The sequence below is a fragment of the Homarus americanus genome, unplaced genomic scaffold (genome assembly GCF_018991925.1).
Source record: "Homarus americanus isolate GMGI-L3 unplaced genomic scaffold, GMGI_Hamer_2.0 scaffold57980, whole genome shotgun sequence".
Classification (NCBI taxonomy): domain Eukaryota; kingdom Metazoa; phylum Arthropoda; class Malacostraca; order Decapoda; family Nephropidae; genus Homarus; species Homarus americanus.
In genome coordinates this window covers 18,761,718-18,787,860 of record NW_024716703.1, presented here as the reverse complement: position 1 = coordinate 18,787,860, position 26,143 = coordinate 18,761,718, and the positions used below count along the sequence as shown (strand labels likewise).

At 43.0% G+C, this 26,143-nt stretch overlaps 1 protein-coding gene across 1 annotated transcript; it reads right to left on the bottom strand.

The window, feature by feature from the left end:
• Positions 1 to 363: 363 nt before the first annotated feature.
• LOC121858401 (adhesive plaque matrix protein-like) lies at positions 364 to 24,222 on the bottom strand. Its single transcript, XM_042354847.1, has 3 exons — positions 24,120 to 24,222; positions 21,174 to 22,543; positions 364 to 558 (listed from the first exon to the last, which is right to left on the bottom strand). Exons 1-3 carry the CDS (start codon positions 24,220 to 24,222, stop codon positions 364 to 366), a joined length of 1,668 nt encoding a protein of 555 aa, XP_042210781.1.
• Between the last annotated feature and the right edge of the window lie 1,921 nt (positions 24,223 to 26,143).

The following is a 26,143-nucleotide window of genomic DNA, read 5'->3' as shown; positions in this document are numbered from 1 at the left end:
ACCATCACCACCATCATCACTACCACCACCACTATCACCATCACCACTCTCACCACCACCACTATCACCACCACCACTATCACCACCACCACTACCACCATCACCACTATCATCACTACCACCACTATGACCACCACCACTATGACCGTCACCACTACCTGTATCACTACCACCACCAGCCAGCCATCGAGGAGAGGAATTAAATACTGCTTTACACTGCTAAAGTTTAATTAAATGCCCGGGTCATTGTCTTTCTTTTTTCTCCCCATGATATGAAGTTTAATTTCACGTTATATTATTAATCCATGGAGCCTCGCCAGCTTTCGCGATCCACGAAGCCTCGTGATCTAAATCCATGGGACCTTATGATCCGTGGTGACCCATGGAGTCTCGTAATCCATGGAACCTCGTGATCCAGAGCCATGGAGCCTTGTAGTCCATGGAGTCTCGTGATCCATGGAACCTCGTGATCCAGAGCCGTAGAGCCTCGTGATCCATGGAACCTTTATCAACTTTCACTAGGTTTAAGTGAATCTGTCTGTCTGTCTGTCTGTCTGTCTGTGTAAATAGATGGTAATATTGTGTCTGTCTAAGTATAGGCGACGTTAATTGCGAGTTTATGTATATACAGGAGACGTTAACTTTTGGGATGACGTCATAACAAAGGTGTGTGTGTGTGTGTGTGTGTGTGTGTGTGTGTACAGAGGTGACCTGTTCTTGACGCGTCTGAAGAATTAATGCACTGGAGGAGGGGGACAGGTGGCCATGGGAGGAGGGAAGGGGGTGAGAACCACTACAACACACCTGAATAATTAAATGAATTACACGTCCCCTGGAGGGTGTGATGCAGGAAGGTGCAAGCAGCCTCCAGGACCTTTTGTTTTGTCACTATTTGTACTGAGTTTACTTTTTTCATTCACCATTTTCTAACTAGGATATTTTTGTGTTCAAGAGCTATAAATGGTGCTGTATGGTCTTGACTCATAAGTTATACTGAATGAATAAGGTGTTTATAAAGTCAGTGCCGTTTTCGCTTTTAAATAACTTCGTATATATCGGTAAATAAATAAATAGATAGATAGATATAACAGAAAATCACACACACAGGCAGAGACATAGACATACGTGTATAATATGAAGCGATGCCTGACAGCGTGACATTCAACTCAGGATAGTCAAGCTTACAATACACACCAAATGTTTATATTGCGCCAGTTGGACATACGTGAGTGTTATATATATGTGTATAAATAAAACGATCTATTGTGATAGTTTCGCTGTAATGGAATAAATATCAGAGGATTCCCAGTCGCCAAAAAATATGTTGATGGGAGTTCGTATATCACCTGTGTTATATTTATAGCCGGCAATATATGTTTTATATCCCATTCGTACAAATTTGTAAACACCAGAAAAAAAAAAGTTAGCAGGAATAATGTTGCCACTTCAGATATATTCCCTTTATGGCGACGCGATATGAACTACGACACAAAACGCTCTTCCAATAACCAATTTATAGACTGTAAAATGGTTGATTTATATAAGTATTAAAAAAATATTCGAAATACCGCCCCTGTAGTATATTTAGAAAATTCGATTTTTATAATTTTTAATTTTAATACGAATCCATAATTACTATATACTCTTATTTGGTATATAGATCCGGGTTATAATCTTTTTCAGGGACCATACTCCTCAAATATGACCCCTAAGGTGACGGTGTCTTACCTGTTGTTGGTGTCTTACCTGTTGAGGATGTTGAGGGGGTGGCACTGTTGAAGGAGTGGCACTGTTGAGGGGGTGGCACTGTTGAGGGAGTGGCACTGTTGAGGGGTGGCACTGTTGAGGGTGGCACTGTTGAGGGGTGGCACTGTTGAGGGGGCGGCACTGCTGAGGGAGTGGCACTGTTGAGGGGTGGCACTGTTGAGGGGGGTGGCACAGCTGAGGGGGTGGCACTGCTGAGGGGGTGGCACTGATGCACAACAATTAGGATATCACTGTAATTAACGCTACGAGCTGTGAGCGTTAATAAAGAATGAAGCGTAGTGTAACGAGCTTCATGAAGACATGTTTGACGTGGGTGAGAGACAGGTACAGACTGGGTAGACGCCAGGTACTTAAATACTGACCCACACACATTCAAGGTGCGGAAGAAGTCGGTGGAAAAACACTGTCACGTGTACAGTTATGGTTACTCACTGCCCATAGTCTAGTTACCGTGGGTGATGTAATTATATAAACATAATGTATATGGCCCACGTTTATATAAGTATTACTGTCTGTTTGACAAGGTCTAATACATTGGCACTGGTGAAGGAGTGGCACTGTTTAGGGAGTGGCACTGGTGAAGGAGTGGCACTGTTGAGGGCGTGGCACTGGTGAAGGAGTGGCACTGGTGAAGGTGTGGCACTGGTGAAGGAGTGGCACTGGTGAAGGAGTGGCACTGTTTAGGGAGTGGCACTGGTGAAGGAGTGGCACTGTTGAGGGCGTGGCACTGGTGAAGGAGTAGCACTGGTGAAGGTGTGGCACTGGTGAAGGAGTGGCACTGGTGAGGGAGTGGCACTGTTTAGGGAGTGGCACTTTGCCTCGATTGTCTAGAAAAAAAAAATATATATATTTTTATGTGTCTCTGTGTTGTGTTATTTTTTACGGCAACATTAACGACGGTCAAACAGAATTAATAATAAGAGTTGCCTTAACAATATACCTCCGCCTCCTACGTCAACAAATAAAAGAAAAAAATATAAATGTTTTAAATATCCCAACATAAAAGAAAAGACAATAAAGTAATATATTGAATATTATATAATATTATCATCACATATCGCCAGTGTCATATATAATAGATAAGTAGATAAATAAATAAGTAGGTAACAAATTGAAATAATATTAATCGTTATTATCTATCATTTGTTCCACTTATCAATAAAAGAAGAAAATACAATAATTTCAACATTGTATCACATTGAATACTGAAAAAAAAATGCCACAGAAGGGGTCTTTACATTTCACGAGTCACCTAACTGCACTATGCAATCACATAATAACTCACTAAACATCTAATTATTTCCCTTCACATCACCTGACACCTGTAAGAATCAATTAATTGTCTGTTATTTGTGTTGTCATTCAGGTGAGTTATTGATTGGTTCTGGCTAGGTAGATGAGGGCAGGTGAGTATTATTGATTGGTTCTGGCCAGGTAGATGATGCCAGGTGAGTATTATTGATTGGTTCTGGCCAGGTAGATGAGGCCAGGTGAGTATTATTGATTGGTTCTGGCCAGGTAGATGATGCCAGGTGAGTATTATTGATTGGTTCTGGCCAGGTAGATGAGGCCAGGTGAGTATTATTGATTGGTTCTGGCCAGGTAGATGAGGCCAGGTGAGTATTATTGATTGGTTCTGGCCAGGTAGATTAGGCCAGGTGAGTATTATTGATTAATTCTGCCCAGGTAGATGAGGCCAGGTAATTGAGAAAAAGTGAGAGAGGAATATAACCGAAAGAAAGACAGAGAGATGATGATAAACAAACAGAAAGATAGGAAGACAGACAGGCACACAGAAAATAAGACAGACAGACAGACAGACAGCCTTAGAAAGATAACATCATCCCAACAAATGAACACAAACTCTCAAACAAAAGCACCAAACAGAAAGAAAAACAAAAGCACATAAGGCAGGACCAAACAAAACATAACCAAAAATAAATACAAACTAACTGACAAAAAGTTAAAAAAATATATATATATTATTCCATAAAAATTTTGTCAAAACACACTTACAAAAATTTGTTCCCAATTTTTTTTGTTTTTTTATCTCCTCGTCTCCAAAAACAGTCCAGTTCTAACCCTCATTATCTCCTAGTTAAGAATTCATCAGCCCAGAAATTGGTTCACTTGTTAAAAAAAAAAAAAAAACAATAGCTGACGAAGATTTTTATCTGTTTTAGAATAGAATTTGGATAAAAAATGATAAAAAGATAATTATGGTCGGTTGATATCATTCACAAAAGTAACATGGAGCGAGTTGTGTTGTAGAGAGAGAGGGCCGTAGGAGAGAGGAAAAGATCAGTGAGAGAGAGAAGGAAAAGTGAGAGGTGTGTCAATGAATGTATGAGAGAGCTGAGAGAGAGAGAGAGTAGGGGAGACGTCATGAAGTAAGCTTATGGGATAATTCTGCAGGTTCTGCCTCTCTCTCTCTCTCTCTCTCTCTCTCTCTCTCTACCAACTAAAAATAATTTACATATAGTATCTCCCCAGCCACCCTCACCCACTGCCACTTACCCCACACTCCACCCACTCACCCCTCCACCCCTCACCCCACCTCCTCCCTCTACCCCACCTCACCCTCACCCCACCTCCACCACTCCTTACCTCCACCCACTCTACCCCCACACTCCGCCCCACACCCCCACACTCCTTGCTCTGCCCCCACCTCCACCCCTCACCCCCACCTCCACCACTCACCCCACCTCCCTTGCCTTTCTCCCACCCCTCACCCTCCACCCTCACCCCCACCTCCACCCTCCCTACATCACCCCACTCACCCCACTCTCACCCCTCCTTACCTCCACCCACTCCACCCCTCACACTTACTCACCCCACCTCCACCCACTCACCCCCACCTTCACCCACCCCCTATCTGATGCTTCTTAATATAGCATCAGTAAAGGAGGTGCTATATTACACAGGCAGAGGCAAAAGAGTCTTGTTATATTCAAATCTTTAACTTCTAGTGATTCTTTAACTCCTTTATTGATTCTTGTGTAATGATTCTTAACTTGTACAGTAATTCTTAAACTTGTGCAATGATTCTTACATGTAACTTGTACAGTAATTCTTAAACTTGTGTAATAATTCTTAACTTGTGCAATGATTCTTACATGTAACTTGTACAGTAATTCTTAAACTTGTGTAATAATTCTTAACTTTTGCAATTATTCTTACCTGTAACTTGTACGGTAATTCTTAAACTTGTGTAATAATTCTTAACTTTTGCAATGATTCTTACCTGTAACTTGTACAGTAATTCTTAAACTTGTGTAATAATTCTTAACTTGTGCAATGATTCTTACCTATAAATTGTACAATAATTCTTTAATTTGTACAATAATGTTTTAACTTGGGCAATAATTCTTAATTTGTATAATAATTTTTAACTTGTATGATAATTCTTAATTATTTTCATGCTATTTTTCTCCTATCAGTAAACCCTATTTAATAATTTGTTCCCATTCTTCACGTGTAAAAAATATCTGGGAATTATGACTTACAAATTTTCTTAAGAATTTACAAACTTATGTAAATGATTTTTTTATTTTGGTTTATTCCAATGGTGCGAGAGAATGATTTACACGTCTGTTTACATCTTTATTTACATTTTTCATTCAGGATTTTGTTAAAGAGTTTATTTAAGTTTATTTTGTAAATGTTTTTGGGGTCATTGTTTTGTCTTTTGTTTACTTACAATAGTATTTTTTTTTTTATGGACTTAAAGGAAAATAAAACGAGAAATAAATAAAGAAAAATAGGAAAACGATAAGAAAAAATATTAAGTAAAAAATAAATAAAATAGAAAAATCATTAAAAAGGGGAACTGGGAAGAGGGAAATAAAAATAAAAATAAAAATAAAAAAAAAAAGCGCTAGGGGGATAAAGGGAGGGCATGTGGTAGAGAAGGGAGAGGAGAAGGGAGAGGAGAAGGGAGAGGGGCTCAGGTGATGTGGATGGAAGGGAGGAAGGAGGGAATAATGGAGGGAATGAAACAGGATGGAAGAAGGGAGGAGGGAAGGGAAGGGAAGGGGAGGAGGGAGAAAAGGAAAGAGGGAAGGGGAAGAGGGAGAAAATGAAGGATGGAATGGGAGGAAGGAGGTAAGGGAGAGAAGGATGGAGAGAAGTGAAGGAGGAAGGAAAGGGAGTTTAGTTGGTATAAGGGGGGGAAGGAGGAAGTGGAGGAAAGAAGGGGAAATGAAAGGTAGGAAGGAGAGAGGGAAAGGAAGAAAGAAGGAAGGAAGGGAGGAAGGTAGGAAGGAAGGAAGGAAGGTAGGGAAGGAAGGGAGTTCAGATGGGATCGACGGGAGGAAGGAAGTGACAGAAAGAGGTAAGGAAGGAAGGAAGGACTGTGGTTTGTTTACATGGCCAGACAAAAGAATGCCGAGAAGCGCAAGAGATAAGTGTTTACCAAGATAGTAGTTGGTTGATTAATAGTGACTTCTTGATGGACTATTCTATCTGTCTGTCTGTCTGTCTGTCTGCTGTCTATATTATTAGCGAGTTTGTCTGTCTGTTTGTCTGTTTGGCGGTCTTCCCGTATATCTGCCGTCTTTCTGTCTGGCTGTCTATCTGTCTATCTAACCATGAAGACTTGTGTTTCCGTCTACCTATACCTGTCCATATATCTGTCTGCCTGTCATTACTTCCCATTACCGTTCATTACATAGAAAACACAAAACAATCTTCAAATTTAACTTTTTTCTGTAATTTATTTATTTTTTTTGACAATTGGTTAAAAGTTTTTATATATTACGGGAAATTAATCTGTCAAGAGGAACAGGATTTACATAGAGTTAAAGAGACAGATAGGGAGATAATGATGGGTGGAACAAGGAGATAGAGAGAATGAGATAGAGAGAATGAGAGACGGAGTAAAACAAAGAATGAGAAGGAGAAAGAGAGTGAGAAGGAGAAATAGGGAGAGAACAGACTGAAAGAGAGAAAGACAAGGATGGAGATAGAAAAAGAAAGAGGAGAGATAAAGAGAGAAAGTGAGAAAATTATGGTGGAGTGAAAAATACATACATACATAAATACATACATACATAAATACATACATACATACATACATACATACATACATACATACATACATACATACATATTTATAATGAGAGAAGTATAGTCTGTGAAAAAATTATGGAGAGTGAGAGATAAATGTTAAAGACACAAATAGACAATAAGGGAGAGAGAGAGAGAGAGAGAGAGAGAGAGAGAGAGAGAGAGAGAGTCCTTTTGTTGTTACCGTCCTGCAAACCATAAGCCAAAGAACGAGTAAATGGGAGAGAGAGAAACATGAAAAGACAAAGAAAGAGAGAGAGAGAGAGAGAGAGAGAGAGAGAGAGAGAGAGAGAGAGAGAGAGAGAGAGAGAGAGAAAAGAAAAAAAAGAAAGAGGTAAACCTTTTAGTATGGCACACACGCCGATCAAAACTACTGCGTGTTATCTGTCCAGGGAGGAAGTGAACCTTTTGCAGAGAGAAGTGCAGACAGACAGACAGACAGACAGACAGACAGACAGACAGGCAGGCAGACAGACAGACAGACAGACAGACAGACAGACAGACAGACAGACAGACAGACAGACAGGCAGGCAGACAAACAGACAGACAGACAGGGGACAGACAGACAGACAGGCAGGCAGACAGACAGGCAGGCAGACAGACAGACAGGCAGACAGACAGACAGGCAGGCAGACAGACAGACAGGCAGGCAGACAGACAGACAGACAGGCAGACAGACAGGCAGGCAGACAGACAGGCAGACAGACAGACAGGCAGGCAGACAGACAGACAGACAGACAGACAGACAGACAGGCAGACAGACAGACAGGCAGGCAGGCAGACAGACAGGCAGGCAGACAGACAGACAGGCAGGCAGACAGACAGACAGGCAGGCAGACAGACAGACAGGCAGACAGACAGACAGACAGACAGACAGACAACCAGACAGACAGACAGACAGACAGACAACCAGACAGACAGGCAGGCAGGCAGACATTCAAACAGGAAATCAGACACAAACATACAGAAAAGGAAGGTAGACAGACACAGACAGACGACCAAACATACAGACAAAAAGGTAAATATACAAATAAATAGAAAGACAGACAGACAGACAGACAGACAGACAGACAGATAGACACAAACAAACATAGACAGAAAGACACATTCAGACAGAGACATATAGACAGACAAAAGATATTCCCCATGGGGTATGAACAACTCTCGATCAAAACTTGTGAACGAGGGAGGAAATTCCACATTTTGAACAACTCATAAATGCCGGATTATGGAAGCGAACCCTAAGACTATTGACATGTTAAGCTTTATGAGTGAGGGTTGAAGCCCTTAATGAGTGAGGGTTGAAGCCCTTAATGGTGAAGGGGTGGGGGAAGGCAGCGGCGAATGTATGGCAGGACAGGGAGGAAGGGGAGACTGACCCAACCCTTTACTTTGAAGGAGAGTTTGGGTGGTGTGTGTGTGTGTGTGTGTGTGTGTGTGTGTGTGTGTGTGTGTGTGTGTGTGTGTGTGTGTGTGTGTGTGTGTGTGTGTGTGTGTGTGTGTGTGTGTGTGTGTGTGTGTGTGTGTGTGTGTGTGTGTGTGTGTGTGGGTGGGTGGGTGGTAGACTTTGGTTTGTAAGTGTTGTATGAGTGTTTCTGCATAAGTAAATGTATGTATGGTATGTGTGTATGTGTATAGTTATTTGTGTATAGTCAGTTTGTATTTGTATTCTGTATATTTGTATGTACATATAGCTGAAGTACTGTATACATTCCAATATACTGTACTGTCCTTTATTACAACACTCTACAACGCTACATAACCTCACATACATCACTCGTGTTTGTGTGTGTATGTGTATAGTCATCCCACACACATATTTTAAGTCTATGTAGATACAATTTGGTGAGAGGGGGACCACGCTGGCCTTCATATTTGTGAGGACAAATACATTCCCTCCAGAGATTATGACCCTAAACTGGTCCCCTGTTGATACATAAGCAACAGGTAAGGGCCAGGGTGGAACGCTTGGTGTGTCATTGGTTGGTTGGGTTCGCTACCTGAAGAGACTCGAGGAAAAATATCGTGTGGGTTTACGCGTTTATTCTGAGGGGAGGGGGGGGGGGGAGGGGGGTAATTTAGGATAAAAGTGAGATTAATTAGTATTTATAAGAATTTTATATGTAATTTATGTTTTTTAATGCTATGCTCATACATTATTTAGTTATACATATAAATATTCATACATTTATAGTAACTTATTTCTATGTGAGCCAGTGAGAGTGATAATGCAGTAGCAAGTTGTACCAGTAAAGTATATTCCGTATGTATTGTCTGATATTGTTTAATCATTTGTATTTTTAGTTTTTGTTTTTTTTTAAGTTTATAGCGGCAAAAGTACGTTATGTTTCTATCTTAAGATTTAATTATAATCCAGTCACCTGAGTGGTCATATGCAAGTGAATACCTGTTGCTTATATATCAACAAGGACCAGTATATCTCCACCCTCCTGCCCTTACTCATCATTGTCTCCCGGCTGTCCTCTCCTCTCCCCTCCTCTGGGTCTTACATCATGCAAAATTGCCCCAGTATAATATTGTCGACCGCTAACCCTAGATACAATATTTAGAGGCATGTCAGACTTGTTTATGGACCAAACACTCCCCAGTGATTTTTGTCTCTTGTCTTTGTTTTGTGACCTATGACTCGTTCAAATTTTCAACTCTGGCATCTGAGAGTCTTCCCAGTAGCCTAAATTCGTAATCCGAACACGTAATTCGCATCGAGTGTTAAGGTTACATAAATAAACATTGCTTACCGCGAGGGTTGGGTCCACCTCGAGTACAAACACCTGTTTATCATCGACTCCCAGAGAGAAACACACGGATCGCCTGAAGATTAGGTACCCCAGCTTAATTCACCTGATGGTTTAATACCCAAACACTAAGTAAACTAGCCTAATATAATCCCCCCAGGTAGCATTAAGGTGTTTAATCATCAGGTGAATTAAGTTAAAGTGTCTAAACTACAGTCACATACAGGCAACGGGATCTCTACACCTGTCCTAGGGTCAACTACTTACCAGAATGTATCTACCACATCTCCTTGGTGCCGCTGGCGTGATCACCAACTTGATAGTTCAGCTGCCAGTTCCACCAAAGGCTGCATCACATAGTTATTCCTGGTCGTCTTCTGTGATACTCCAGAGGTGTTCCTGTCGATGTGCCAGTTCCTCTTGGCTCTTGGGGTTAATACCGACAAGGTGCTTGGCTGTCCCGGCACGAACGCTTGCTGCATACCAGAGCATCGCTGTATGCTGAACCAATCATCCCTGGGCTGTGTGTGTGTGTTTGTGTGTGTGTGTGTGTGTGTGTGTGTGTGTGTGTGTGTGTGTGTGTGTGTGTGTGTGTGTGTGTGTGTGTGTAATAATAATAATAATAATAATAATAATAATAATAATAATAATAATAATAAACGGTTTATTCATAGAGTTACAGCCGGTGGCTGAAAATATACAAATTTATATGTGATTTAGACATAATATTCATTCAATACATTTACATGGCTGTACAGTACATAAATCAGGAGCTGTTTATTATTTTAACAATAGATGGGATGGTGCTATTCTTATATCTATCAGTGCGGGCTCTTATGGGCTGAATTTTGTTGTAATGGCGGACTGCGCGAGGTGGGCGGGGACCTGCTCGTAGCAGTAGGTGACGATGACAAGGATGGTGCAGCAGTCCACTGCCAAACCTTGCTAGTGCTTGGTGGAGGTCACTGAGGGAGGGCATTTCCAGGGTGGAGAGAGCGTTGATGTAGCCGGAGTAGTCTGTGCCGAGCAATGATTCTGCAGGCCCTCTTCTGTACCTTCTCTAGCTGACGTTGTTGGGTAGAGTTGAGAGAAGAAGACCAGGCTGGTGACGCATACGTTAATTTGGAGAGAATAAATGCGTTGTAGATAGTCCTCAGCTCTGGAGTGGGTGCCCCAAGTGAACCGAGTCGTCGTAGCATGTAGAGTCGGTACGAGGCTGCCTTGATTGTGTTGTTTACATGGGCCTTTAAGTCCAGTTTGTGGTCTATAGTGTGTGTGTGTGTGTGTGTGTGTGTGTGTGTGTGTGTGTGTGTGTGTGTGTCAGCTGCTTATTCAGTAAATCAGTTCGCCCTGGAAAGAGAAAAAGAAAAAGACATAAAGACAGAGAGATCAAGAAAGAACGGAACAGACAGAGAGGGAAAGTAGGAGAACGGGAGAGAGACAGTGAGAAAGAGGGGGGAATGATACTGTCTGGTTGAATCCCAACCAAGAAAAAAATAATAAAGACAACCATAACCTCATAAGGGGTTATGTGGCACGGTAGTGCCGGGTTAGAAGTGAAAGGGGTGTTATCCAGTGTGATCCTACGAAATATCACATTTTCTCCAAGTACACTCCTACAGATTCCTCCTGTACCAACACTGGACAATGAAGGTCGTAACAATCAGACCAACAGGTAAGTGGTGTAAATGATAAATACATACCAAGTTTGAACCCCCTAAACAGAAAACAGTATAAACTTCGTGGTAGAACACGGACAAGCGAGTGAACGTCACTTAAACAGACTATAACAACTAAATTAACGAACTATTATCCCACTGGTCGGGAAGGTTGTGGACCCCAGGGCCGACCTGATCATCATCAAACTACTGGGGCCTTAACTGACGTCACGGTGGTTGCTGGAGGATCAGCTTTTGTCACACTTCATTTTTCCAACATTCGCGGCCTGAGATACAGTTTTTCTTCTGTGGAGCGCCATCTATTAACCTCTTCCCCCTATCTCTTACTTCTATCTGAACTTCAACTGACCAAAGCAGCTTCAATCAAACCTTTTCAAGTATCCAACTACAACCTTTATACCTCTTTCCGTTCTAAGGGAGGTGCATGCGCCTACTGTAACACACGTACACCTATAGCTCGACTCACGGATCTTGAATCTTCTCTATATGATGTCATCTGGCTCAAAATATCTCTACCAATTATGACTAATTTCCTTTGTTTCCTATACTGTTCTCCCAACTTTACCAACTATTTGGAACTCTTTGACGATTTCACTTCTTGTCATGAGTCGTTGCTATCCACACACCTCAACACCGAGATCCTCTACCTAGAGGATTTCAATGTACAGTACATCACATAGAGTGGGTTGGCTCTGCAAGGGTTGACCCAGGTGGCGCTGAGGCACTCTCTTTTTCCTTACTTAATGATCTGGAACAAATAATTAAACACCCTACACGTGTTCCAGGTCGACACGATCAACTTACTAACATTCTTGATCTTTGTTTTACCTCTAACCCCTCACACAATTCATACTCAATTTCCGCCCACCTTAAGGTCTTCTAATCACAATCTTTCTTCTATTAAATCAAACTGGGCGCGACCACCTTCCCCACCCCCTCCTAAACGCCAACTATGGCATTGTCAGAGGGTACACTGGCAATCCTTGCTAGAATTCTTCTCCAACTTTCCCTGGGATGAATGTGGCTTTTCCATTCTGGACGCCTCGGTATGTGTTGACAGCAATGCTGGGGTTATACTGGGTGGTATGAGTACATTTATCCCATCTTCTACAAAAACTTTCACTTTACAGTCATTCTTTTTCGCTCCTGTTCTCCTGCACGTAGGGAGAGAGATAGGGCATATCAAGTTATGAAACTATCTCCTTCTCCTGTTACCCACTCCTCTTTTATTACTTCTCGGAGTCGCTGTAAATCTATTCATTCTTCGTAGGGTCAAGCAGAATTTTATAAAAATAAAGACCGCTGTCCTGACTAACTCTTCTTCTAGTAAATCCTTCCGGTCATTAACCAAAACATCTGTAATAACGTCTGCAGTCCCTCGTTTCCTCCTCTTTTCCGACCTGATAACTCTATAGCCAACTCTCCCCCTGATAAAGTTAATCTCTTTGGCACCTCATTCTCCTCTAACTCCGCCTTAGAAGATTCCAACTCTACCTCTCCTACTCCCGCTCCTCCTACTGAACCTATGCACTTTCCTATAATCTCCAATCGTAGGGTTGCTGGTGTGTTATCCAATCTGGATGTGAGTAAGGCGCATGGACCAGACGGGATACCCCCTCGTGTTCTGAAAGAGTGTGCTGACGTTTTTCCTTCTTCATGGAAGCATGCCTCAGTTCAGCCCTCTCTAAGATATTCGAAACTATCTTAAACTCTCATTTTCTCCGTCACCTTAACGCCTTTGTCTTTTGTCGGATCACCAGTATGGCTTTCGCCATACGAAATCTACTGGTGATCTGCTCACCTACTGCACCCATCTTTGGTCATCCTCCCTTAGGAATTATGGGAAAACCTTCCTCGTGGCCCTCAACATCTTCAAAGCATTTGACAGGGCATGGCACGAGTCTTTGCCTTCTAAACTCCCCTCTTATGGTTTCTCTCCTTTACTTTGTTCTCTAATTTCTAACTTTCTTGAAAACCAATCCATGGTAGTTGTTAACGAGGGGATCGATCACCAATAGTGGTGTTCCACGGAGGTCTGTTCTTTCACCAACGCTCTTCCATCTTTTTATCAACGATTTACTTCACACTACTGCTAATTCTATCCATTATTATGCTGATGATTCTACTCTTCACTCTTCTTCACATATTTCCCTTCCCCCTAACTCTCAGACTAGATCTGTTTCTAGAGCTGATATCGTTTCATCTATCACTGCAGATCTGTGCAACATCTCCGAATGGGGAGGCAGAAACTTGATTAAATTCAATTGTAATAAAACACAGTATTTACCTATTACACTTTCCAGAATAGAAGATCTCCCACCAATCACATTTCAGGATGCAATCATTTTGACAAATTCGAAAATAGATATGCTAGGTCTCACCATTTCCGCTAATATGTCATGGAAGCCACACACCCACAACATAACTAAAGCTGCCTCCCGAAAGCTGGGAATGCTGTACAGATACCGTAACTACTTCACTCCTGAGCAGGTGCTTCAAGTGTATAGGGATATTCGTCCTAACTTGGAATACTGCTCTCATATCTGGGGTGGTTCTTCTTCTGTCCAACTGTTAGATAGGGTAGAATCAAAGGCATTTTTGTCTTATTGACTCTCCTCCTTTAGTTGATAATCTCTCTTCCATTTCTCTTCGCCGCAATGTTGTTTCACTCTCTTTCTTTTACAGGTACGTTAACGGGCAATGTTCAGTGGATTTGGCATCTTGTGTACCCCTGGCAAGACCGTGGGCTCGTAACACTCGTTTCTGTGTGGATGTCGTTCACACTAAAATAACCCAGAATAACCCGTTATAGTACCTCCTTCTTTCCTCACACAGCCAAATCTGTGGAATGCTCTGTCTTCTTCTGTGTTTCCATACTTATACAATCTGTCTCATTTCAAAAAGCTGGTTTTCCGGCATCTTCGTGGTGTAGATTAATATGGTCTTTTTCTCTTCTAATTTATCTTTTTCTTTTTTCTCTTTTTCACTTTTATTTTTTCGCCCCCAGGTCCGGTTGTGGGTCGATGACCTGTGCCCGGGTGGGCTATTCTCTGTAAAAAAAAAGTACGAGTGACATTTACTCAGGAGTCAGCCGCCATAAATAATACACTATCAGCTACTTTATCACACTCCCCAAAGTAACATACTATTGACGTAGACGTAAATGAGCAGGGTAGATACCCCCCGGAGGGTGTCGTGGGAAGACGTGCCTAGAGCTACACCCACTCAAGGGTCACACTATTATTATAATTTTTATCATTATTACTATTACGATTTTTATTATATTTTAAATAATACATCTGGTGTTATAACCGTTGAAGGTTATGAACGACTAAGGATTTTGTTTTGGCTAACGCCAGAGGATTTTATTCAGCCGAGGGAACCCTTAGGAACCAAGAAGGGGTTAAAAGCAGTCACGAGCAAAACTTCGTTCAGTTTGATCCTATAAAAACTGATTTAAGCCAATTCTGACTATATTATTTGCTTGTTTGAAATTTACAACAATACATAAATCATTCAAACAACCTCTGAAGTGCTCCCTACGTTCTGGTCTCGAAATTAAGAACATAGTCTGTCTATATATAAAATTGTAGGCTCGTATCCCAGGTGGACAACGTCAGTTGTAAATAAACCGATTTACTGTAATTACAAACAACGCAGCAGTAATCACTCCACAGAACACTACCCGGGGAGCTAAAACATTGCTTCACAAGTTAATTATGAACTACCCTGTACATGTGTTAGTGTGTTACTCCCTCAGCCACGCTGGGGAGTGTTTCACTACTGCTGGAACCTACGTAACGGGGAATTGTAGCTGTGTTATATTAAACTATTTGTTATATTGCTATTAGAATAGAATATATGACGCTTGATGGGTATCAACACTCAAAGATGTTGAAGAAATCGTCATAAAGGATAAGGTATGACAATTCACCTGACAGGCGTCATTATTTACGCCAGTTTACTGATTTACAACAATATTGCAACACTTGATTCGTAGACGTAGTGATCCTATATGACTAGTACAAGGGAAGCAAGAAAAATATTATTTTTAATTTCCTAAGAAACTACAGGTGGGCCGTGGCCTGTGTTGACAAAAACAACCTAGATTTCTGCCACAAACACTCGGTTTGTGGCAGTACCACAATAGGGAGGGTGGTTCGTGATTTTTTCCATTCGTCAAAGTCGCGGAGGCCACGGGTACACCTGTCTTGGATTATATATTAAAAATTTACTTAAAATCCCAATACGTTAACCATGTGTGTAGAGTGACTACAAGTTCACCGTTATAGTAGTTACGTAAATTACAAGGATTTTATTGCAGATTAATTCTGAAACCCGTAGCTCAACTTTAACTCTGCCCTGGAAACCTGTGTAAATTTTTACTTAACTTTAATGACAAAACAACAGCAAGGTAAACTATCGTAAACTAAGGGTAATGCAGTAGTTTACAACGGCACTTGTTATTATGAGCCACTATGGGGAAAAAATATAGAAAAATTGTTCCTTACCTTTCGATTATCAATAAAAGTTTGGAGGAATTGAAACTTTCCAATTTTTTGTTTTTCCGACTTTTTCGTCGTGCTGACGAACCTTGATGGACCCGCCACCTCAGTGTGCTCCCATTATTAACTGTTTACGCTGGCGCTAAAAGACAAACAAACGTCTCGGACATTATAACGCTTCCGTCCCGATCATGCCAAAAATTAGCAGCAGCAACTTTTGGAACATTTTTATATAGACGATTACAATTTGTTTTTTACATTAATAAATAGCAAATAAGGTTTTACGGCAATTTTCGTATAAGTTGATAATTTTTATCCAGGTCGGCGTTTCATACCTGAAGAGCGTTTACCGGTGCGCGCCAGCGACCACCTACCACAGATGATTTATCGTAAATAAACGAACCAAATAAGCCTGACCTAATCTACCTTACCTAGTACGATAAAGACTCGGAAGAGGTCTACCATGGAAACTACTAACAAGAATAGGTTTTCCTAGTGTATTTCATGATGTTTTAATCGAATCTGACCTTCATTTCCGTCGAAAATGAGCCCTTATGGAAATATGACACCCTCCCGCACTACCAAAGCGGCAGGATTTGGAAAAAAGGGAAATTGTGGGGTAACAACACGAAAACCTAACCTAACCTATTGTGGTAGTCCTCGGGTCACTCTCCCTATTGTGGTAGTCCTCGGGTCACCCTCCCTATTGTGGTAGTCCTCGGGTCACCCTCCCTATTGTGGTAGTCCTCGGGTCACCCTCCCTATTGTGGTAGTCCGAAGTTGCTGAGGAAACTGTACCCCAGGGACCCAAGTAAGGTGTACCCAGGTCAACTGAGTCCATCATACTACCCTGTCTGTCTCTGTCTCTTAGAGATAAACTTGCACTTGGTTCATGATTTTACTGGGAGGCTACTTGACCCTCTTTGCCAATTATAGACACATGTCCAGTGTCGAGTGCAGTACTGGCCATGCTGCCCCCTTGTGTCCCAAACGGGCAGTCATGCCAATGGCACCCACTCTCAGTGTGTCAAGGCCTGTGGAAGCGTTTGTATACTTTTAGTTATATTAAATTATATGGGACTGTGGGCGGCAGGGACATGGCTACCCCTTACGCTGGAACAGTTGCAGAAATGTGTTCCTACTCCCCTTGTGGTAACCCGTGTCTCCAAACGGCCAACCTACTGTATATGAACTATAGCAAACCTATCCCCCAATCACGTCCGTCGTTACACGACCAATGCCCATTCATTCATAAACAGTGATACTACTACTGCGACGGTGCCGTTTGGAGACACTGGTTACCACAGGGGGTGTAGGAACACATCTCCGCAACTGTACCTCCTCTCACCTCCTTCCCTCACTAAGCCATAACGCCATCACCATCACCTTCACTTCCTCCACCTCTCTCCACACTTACTCCCGTCACCACACCACACCACCTCATCTCCTTCTCGCTCCTCTTCCTCCCCTCTCCTCACCTCCTTTACCCCTCACTAGGTAAACACAACGCCCTCACCTCCTCCCTCACCCTTCATGTCGTCCTCAGTACGTCGCTTCCCAGCATTTACAGTAATTCAACAAGTGTTATTTTTTTTAATTTATTGTAGGTTTTCATCGCCTTTCTATCTATCTATCTATCTATCTATCTATCTATCTATCTATCTATCTATCTATCTATCTATCTATCTATCTATCTATCTATCTATCTATCTATCTGTCTGTCTTCAATAAGTGTTTTAAATGTTGTTCGTTTCTCTTATTAGTTTACCTACCCATCCATTCATCTAGCTATATATATATATATCCATCTCTCTATCTATCTGTCCATCCATCTATCAACTCATCTACCAATCCTTCTATCACTCCATATATCTATCCATCCATCTATCTATCCATCCATCAATCTATTCATCCATCTACCCATCTACCAAACAAATACATTATTTAAATCAGCCAGATGGAGCTTTTATTATTATTTATATTTTAGGCAGCAGTAAAACATAGGCGTTAGTGTTATTGAAGACTTCCCAGTAAGACTTAATAATGCATATTTGATTCACCATTGTATTTGCCAATGGGTTAAGTTGATCTTGGGGAAATGTTCGGTTTAGTTTCGCCAAATTAATGTCATCTGTCTCAAATTTCACCTGGCTGCTCATATACAGTGAGGTGATATTGCTAAGCCATCCATTTTTTTCAGGAAAGTTTCTGGTATTTTAAACGAAACTTATTGTAGAAATGAAATCACTGTGAGTGTTGATTGATATTTTCAAAGTTGTAGAGATTTAGTGGATAATCTTATTTATTTTACTTAATACTTGAAGCAAGTTTTTGGTTTGTTAATTAAGTGATCACAGGAGTAAGGTTCCTCTCTCCCTCTACTTGGTTTCTCTGATGAAGACAATCGACTTAGTCTCCACACGACCAGCTGCTCCTATGTTTGAAAACTTGTATTTTTTAAACTAATTTATCCACTTAATGAGAAAACTCAAAATGCTTATAATTAAAGATTATTTTCTTCAAAATACTTTAAGAAAAATAATTAAATTAAATTATTTATATATATATATATATATATATATATATATATATATATATATATATATATATATATATATATATATATATATATATATATATATATATATATATATATATATACAGTTAAACTATACTGTATATATAATTAAAAACTAAAATTAAACTGTTAATAAAAAAAAATTAATTAATTTATAAAACAAATATTTATACCACCCAAAAAATCAGCAAGAAAATATAGGACATTTTCTGAGATTTACTTTAATTAAAAAGACAAAATCTGGCAGGTCCCTCCATAGACTGTCTCGAAGGCCTTGTTGTTCCTAAAATCTAAGTATTTGTAAAAGACTTTACCTACTAAAGAAAATAATTTTTTTTAGAAAATTACAATTTCTAAAAAGTGCAACATCTATAATTTCTTTACAATTCCAAAACCTGACCAAAGGAAAAAAAATCACTCGTTACAAGCAAGCTGTAAAGGTGAGAACTACTAATAACCAATAGTCTAAATAATTTTGTATTTCCATGCCAGGAAGAGTAGAATAATTATTATGTCATGTAAATGTAACTGAAACTAATCCACCTAACATCTGACCTGAGATAAATGTGGGAGTGTAACTTAGAATGTTTTTTATTATCTTCACTGGTTTGATGTTTTACTTCCTCCAGATATTGTAATACAACAATACCAAGAAAGTCACGCAACAATACTGCCATGCAACAATACCAAGTAAGATATGCAATTATCCTGAGAGTCATGCAAAGTGTACTGTACTTTAGGGGAAATTCATACATAGAAACTTAGCTTTAAAGAATATTGGTTAAATAGTAAGTCAACAGAGGCTCTGGAGCTCTTGTGGTGCAGAGTCGTTGTGCAAAGTATTAAGTGCCGCCTCCTCCTCTATCTTTGCAGAAAAGCTTATTTTTTTCCCCTCGTAAAATTGAGTCGAGGAAATAATCCGCTGCCTGATGTTGACAGGAAGTATTATTGGCTAGACGACCACAACCACCACAGCCCACCACAGCCACCCACTACCCGCCGTCGCTGCCACCACCTACCACTGCCACCACCAATTACCCACTACCACCACCCACCACTACCATCTGTCAAAAAAGCCCTTAAAGCTGTAATCAAGAATGAACTTATTAATGAATTCGACGCAAGCAGACAAGTACAAACGGAAATAGGCAATCTATTGTTACCATGATGAGATGTATCAAGAGAAAAATATATATGGAGCAAGTAACAAGATCACTAGATTACAAGATGTTGTAACCGCTAGACTAAGGTTAGGACATAAGTACCTCTGACAGTATATTCCTCAAGCAGATGTGAACAAAACTAAATGTAAAGTGTGTGGTCAAACGTATGGCCACACACTTGAACACTACGTCCTCGACTGTGTGAAGAGAGAAACTTTCAGGGACAGGTCCAAGCACACTGTGTGTGAAATGGCATAAGACTTCATTCATCTCTAATGGCAAGATAGCTGACATATTAAGATTGTATCCACTTTTTTGGACTTAACACCAAAGTCAATTCTTACAGAACTAAACACACAATGTGCTTGAATACTTCTAACGCAGATGTGAATAACAAACTGTGCGGCCACACATATTGCCTCACACTGCTGTACTCACGCACTTGTTAATAAGTCAGTAGTTACCCTCTAAGTACAGAGCTAAACAAACAATGTATTTGAAATACTCCGTAACATTCAATGCCATAATATCCTGACCACTGGGGTCTGTTATACACACCCTTTGTGACCTCTACTCAGCAGTTCTCTAGCGTTACCTCTCACAAAACGTGTGGGGTGCACAGTAAACTAGCAGCTGTACGTGGCCAAACTTATAAAAAATCAAATTCATCACCACCCACCATCTCCACCAACCCCACCACCACCACCACACCCACTACCACCACACCACCACCACACCCACTACCAACCCCACCACCACCAACACACCCACCACCAACCCCACCACCACCAACACACCCACTACCACCAACCCCACCACCACCACACCACACTACCAGCCCCCCACCACCACAATCCACTATCACCACACAGTAAAGAAAGTGATAGATAAAGAGTGAGTCCCTTTGATGAAGTCGTCGAACAAACAGTAATTGAGAGAGAGAGAGAGAGAGAGGACGAATGTTGTGTAAAAGTGTTCATTAAATACCTTTATATCGACCGTGCAATGTGTACAACATCTGGTAATAGGTAAGACATCAACATATATTATCACATCAACATTAATTGTGCCCCCTTCCACCCACACACACACACAAAACGACTAACGAGAAGAACAGGAGAAGATCAGAAGGTCCAGCAGTAAAAAGTTCCTACTCTTGATCAGGAACTAACGAGAACTTACGTCCAGGACTTTAATACCATCACCAACACGAGTAATTCAACACTGGCATTCTTCTCCTCTACTCGAGATGGCAAATAAACACTCCGTCCACCTCCTGCTACAAGCGATGATCAATTTTAATGGCATGAGTCTTCGTATGTGTGTTTGTGTATGAGATAGAGATGATTAATATCCACTGACTCCCACTGTTGAAGAGCACTGTGTTTCGGGTAGTGAGTTTGATAGCATCAGCCTGGGAAGTACAGCGAAGGAGAGGATCATATGAGCTTGACACTTGTAGACAGGGTGATACTTGTAACCAGGGACCTTGTACCATCACCAACACGAGTAATTCAACACTGGCATTCTTCTCCTCTACTCGAGATGGTAAATAAACACTCCGTCCACCTCCTGCTACAAGCGATGATCAATTTTAATGGCATGAGTCTTCGTATGTGTGTTTGTGTATGAGATAGAGATGATTAATATCCACTGACTCCCACTGTTGAAGAGCACTGTGTTTCGGGTAGTGAGTTTGATAGCATCAGCCCGGGAAGTACAGCGAAGGAGAGGATCACATGAGCTTGACACTTGTAGACAGGGTGATACTTGTAGCCAGGGTGATACTTGTAGCCAGGGTGATACTTGTAGCCAGGGTGATACTTGTAGCCAGGGTGATACTTGTAGACAGGGTGATACTTGTAGACAGGGTGATACTTGTAGACAGGGTGATACTTGTAGCCAGGGTGATACTTGTAGCCAGGGTGATACTTGTAGCCAGGGTGATACTTGTAACCAGGGTGATACTTGTAACCAGGGTGATACTTGTAGCCAGGGTGATACTTGTAACCAGGGTGATACTTGTAGCCAGGGTGACTTGTAGCCAGGGTGATACTTGTAACCAGGGTGATACTTGTAGCCAGGGTGATACTTGTAGCCAGGGTGATACTTGTAGCCAGGGTGATACTTGTAGCCAGGGTGATACTTGTAGCCAGGGTGACACTTGTAGCCAGGGTGATACTTGTAGCCAGGGTGATACTTGTAGCCAGGGTGATACTTGTAGCCAGGGTGATACTTGTAGCCAGGGTGATACTTGTAGCCAGGGTGATACTTGTAGCCAGGGTGATACTTGTAGCCAGGTGATACTTGTAGCCAGGGTGATACTTGTAGCCAAATTGATACTTGTAACCAGGGTGATACTTGTAGCCAGGGTGATGCTTGTAGCCAGGGTGATACTTGTAGCCAGGGTGATACTTGTAACCAGGTGATACTTGTAGCCAGGGTGATGCCTTAACAGGGTGATGTAGCCAGGGTGATGCTTGTAACCAGGGTGATACTTGTAGCCAGGGTGATACTTGTAACAAGATTGATACTTGTAGCCAGGGTGATACTTGTAACCAGGGTGATGCTTGTAGCCAGGGTGATACTTGTAGCCAGGGTGATACTTGTGTGAGGTGATACTTATGGCAGAATGCTTGTAACCAAGGGTGATACTTGTAGCCAGGTGATACTTGTAGCCAGGGTGATACTTGTGGCCGGGGTGACCACTTGTAGCCAGGGTGATACTTGTAACCAGGGTGATACTTGCTTAGCCAGGGTGATACTTGTGGGGTGATACTTGTAGGGTGATACTTGTAACCAGGGTGATACTTGTAGCCAGGGTGATACTTGTAACCAGGGTGATACTTGTAACCAGGGTGATACTTGTAGCGAGGGTGATACTTGTAGGCAGGGTGATACTTGTAACCAGGGTGATACTTGTAACCAGGGTGATACTTGTAGCCAGGGTGATACTTGTAACCAGGGTGATACTTGTAGCCAGGGTGACACTTGCAGCCAAGGTGATACTTGTAGCCAGGGTGACCAGCTTAGGTGCCAGGTGTGTATATTAATTGCATATATACATCACCCACAGCACATACAGTGGAATAGCTGAAGAATCAATGTTCAACAAACATGAATAAGAATGTACTGCAAACTTTCATATAATATATATATATATATATATATATATATATATATATATATATATATATATATATATATATATATATATATATATATATTTATATATATATCATGTAGATCCACACTGAAAATGGATAGATAAATCTTGATAAAAATATCGAAAAGGGAAACAACGGAGCACCTTAGCTTTCTGTCCTTATTCAAGACATCTTCAGAGGCAACCTCTAACCCTTCACACACCTTCTAACACTCCACACACCTCTATCACCCATCACACTCCTCACACCCTCACCACACCCACACACCCTCTAACACCCCACACACCCTCTAACATTCCACATTCACCTCTAACATACCAACAACCCATAACACTCCAGACACCTTTCTAACACTCTCCACATCCTTAGCAATCCACACACCCCACACAGCGGACCCCTTCAAACACACAACGGAGCACCTACTTTCGTCTTTATTCACATCTTCAGAGCAACCAACCTCCACACACCTTCTAACACTCCTACACCAACACTCCACACACCTCTAACACTCCACACACCCCCCCACCCACAAACCCCTAACACCCACACACCTGTCCAACACTCCACACACCCCCAACACCCACACACACCCCTCTAACACCCACACCCCACAACACACACCCCCAACACCCACACACCCCAACACCCACACCCCCAACACCCACACACCCCCACACCCACAAAGCGTCAACACACACACCCTAACACTCCACACACCCCCACCCACACACCCCCACCTCCACACACCTCTAACCTCACACACACCTCTAACACCACACACACCCCTCAACACTCCACACACCCCTCTAACACTCCACACACCTCTCTAACACTCCACACACCCTCTAACACTCCACAAAGCGCCTCTAACACCCACACACCCTCTAACACCCCTCACACACCCCTCTAACACTCCACACACACCCTCTAACACTCTACAAACCGCTCTAACACTCTACAAACCGCTCTAACACTCCACACACCTCTAACCCTCCACATACCTTCTAACACTCCACACACCCTCTAACACACACACACCACTCTAACACCCCACCCTAACACTCCACACCCCTCTAACACCCCACACACCCCTCTAACACACCACTCACCCCACACTGCCCACACCCCCTGTAACACCCCACACACCCCTATAACACTCCACACCCCCAACACACCACACACCCTCAAACACACCAAACACCCTCTAACACACCACACACCCTCTAACACCCCACACACCCTCTAACACACCACACACACCACCTAACACCCCACACACCCCTCTAACACTCCACACACCAAACACTCCACACACCCTCAAACACACCACACACTCTAACACTCCACACACCCTCAAACACACCACACACCCCCCAAACACACACACACCCCATCACACACACCCATCTAACCTCCACACACCCTCAAACACTCTACACATCCTCTGAAAGAGCCTCTGGGAAGCACTCTGGGGCACTGCTACATCTGGAGGGGCCACTAGGGGCGCCGCCCTGTTAGGGCCACTGAGGTTCCTCTGCATCTGGGAGGCCCCCTCATAGAGCCGACGCCCCTTGGAGTGCACCTGGGAGCACCGCCATCCTGAGAGGGGCCCCTGCAGTCGTTGCCGCCTCTGGGACCCCTACGGTCTGTTGTTTTTGGACTGTTTACAACTCTGAGATATTCTGAAATGAAATGGAGAATATATATCCAACAGGAAAACATAAGTTGGGGTGTTGTGCTGACTGACTGCTCTGTTCTCCTATTGGCTGTAATTTGGTGGATTTAGATTTAGTCCACCAATCACAGTTAAGTAAGTGATTGCTGGACGTATGCATTATGTACGACACCACGAGCAGGTAAGCTATAGGGCTCCCGGAAGGGCGTCCCTGGTTGGGCCCCTGGGGTCACTTACACCCTTAAGGATGGCCTTTCGGGGGCCACCTCTCCTGACAATGTCAGTGGAGTCGCCGCCAACCCTAACAATTGCCTGTAGGGAAATTGCCGCCCTTGGGAGGGTCCCTGGGAGCGCCTTGCCCATTGGGAGGGCCCCTGAGAGCGCCATCGCCTCTGGGAGACACTCGGATGCGCCTCCGCCCCTGGGATAGTCCTGGGGTGTCACCGGCTCTGGAAGGGCTCCTGAGGGCGCCACAGACCTGGTATAGCCTCTGGGAGGCACCTGGGGAACTGCTACCTCTAGGAGGGTCCCTAGGGGCGTCGCCTCCCTTGATAAGGGCATTAGATGGCGCCTCAGCATCTGGGAGGCACCTGTCGGCACACCTATTACCTCTGGCATGGCCCCTGGGTGTGCCACCAGCCTGAAAAGGCCACTGGGTGACAACCTCCCCTGGCAGTGCCCTGGAATCGCCGGCACCCCTAACGATTGCTCGTGGGGGCGCTGCCGTCGTTAGGAGGTCTCTTAGGGCACAGTCCCCCCTTTGAAACCCCTAAGGGTGTCCTCCATCCTAGGAGGGCCTGGGAGCCCTCGCTCATTGGAAGGGTCCCCAAGTGCGCCGTCGCCCGGGGAGTGCCCCCGGGGTGCCACCCTGGAATGTTCCTTCTGGGCGCCGCAGTCTGGCAGAGCCCCTGGAAGACCCCTGGAAGTACTTCTGCCTCTGGAAGGGGCCTCTGGGGGCTCCGCCCCTCCACATCCGGGGAGGCCCTGGGGAACCTACGCCCCTGGGAGCGCTGCCACTCCTGAGAGGGCCCCTAAGAATGCTACCGCCGCTGGGAGAACCCATGGCAGCACCGCCGCCTCTGGGAGGATCCCTGAGGGCGCTGTTGCCCCTGGGAGGACCCCTGTGGGCAGTTGTTTTTGCACTATTTAGAAGTCTAGGAGATATGACATTCAATAAGTACACCGCCTATTGCATTTCCAGTATCATCGCATCCTGAAATTAAAAGTATAATAAATATTCAACAGGAACACATAAGTTGCGGTGTTGTGCTGACTGACTGCTCTGTTCTCCCTCAATAACTGCACACACCCCTCTAACACTCCACACACCCCTCTAACACTCCATACATCCCTCTAACACTCCACACACCCGTCTAACACTACACACACCCCTCAAACACACCACACACACCCCTCTAACCTCCTCACATCCCTCTATCCACACACTCCTACTACAACCCATGACATTTCCAGTAACATCTTATTCTGAAATGAAATGGAGAATAAATATCAACAGAAAACAATAAGTTTGGGTGTTGTGCTGACTGACTGCTCTGTTCTCCTATTGGCTGTAATTTGATGGATTTAAATTTTAGTCTCCAATCACAGTTAAGTAAGGGATTGCTGGGCGTATGCAATATGTACGATAAAATGTCTAAAGCAAGCTACTTGGCTCCTGGAAGGGACAGCGGAAGGGCCCCTGGGATCGCTGCCACCACTAGGGATAGCCCTGGGCCACCTCTCCTGGCAGTGTCTCTGGAATCGCCGCCACCCCAAACAATTGCCT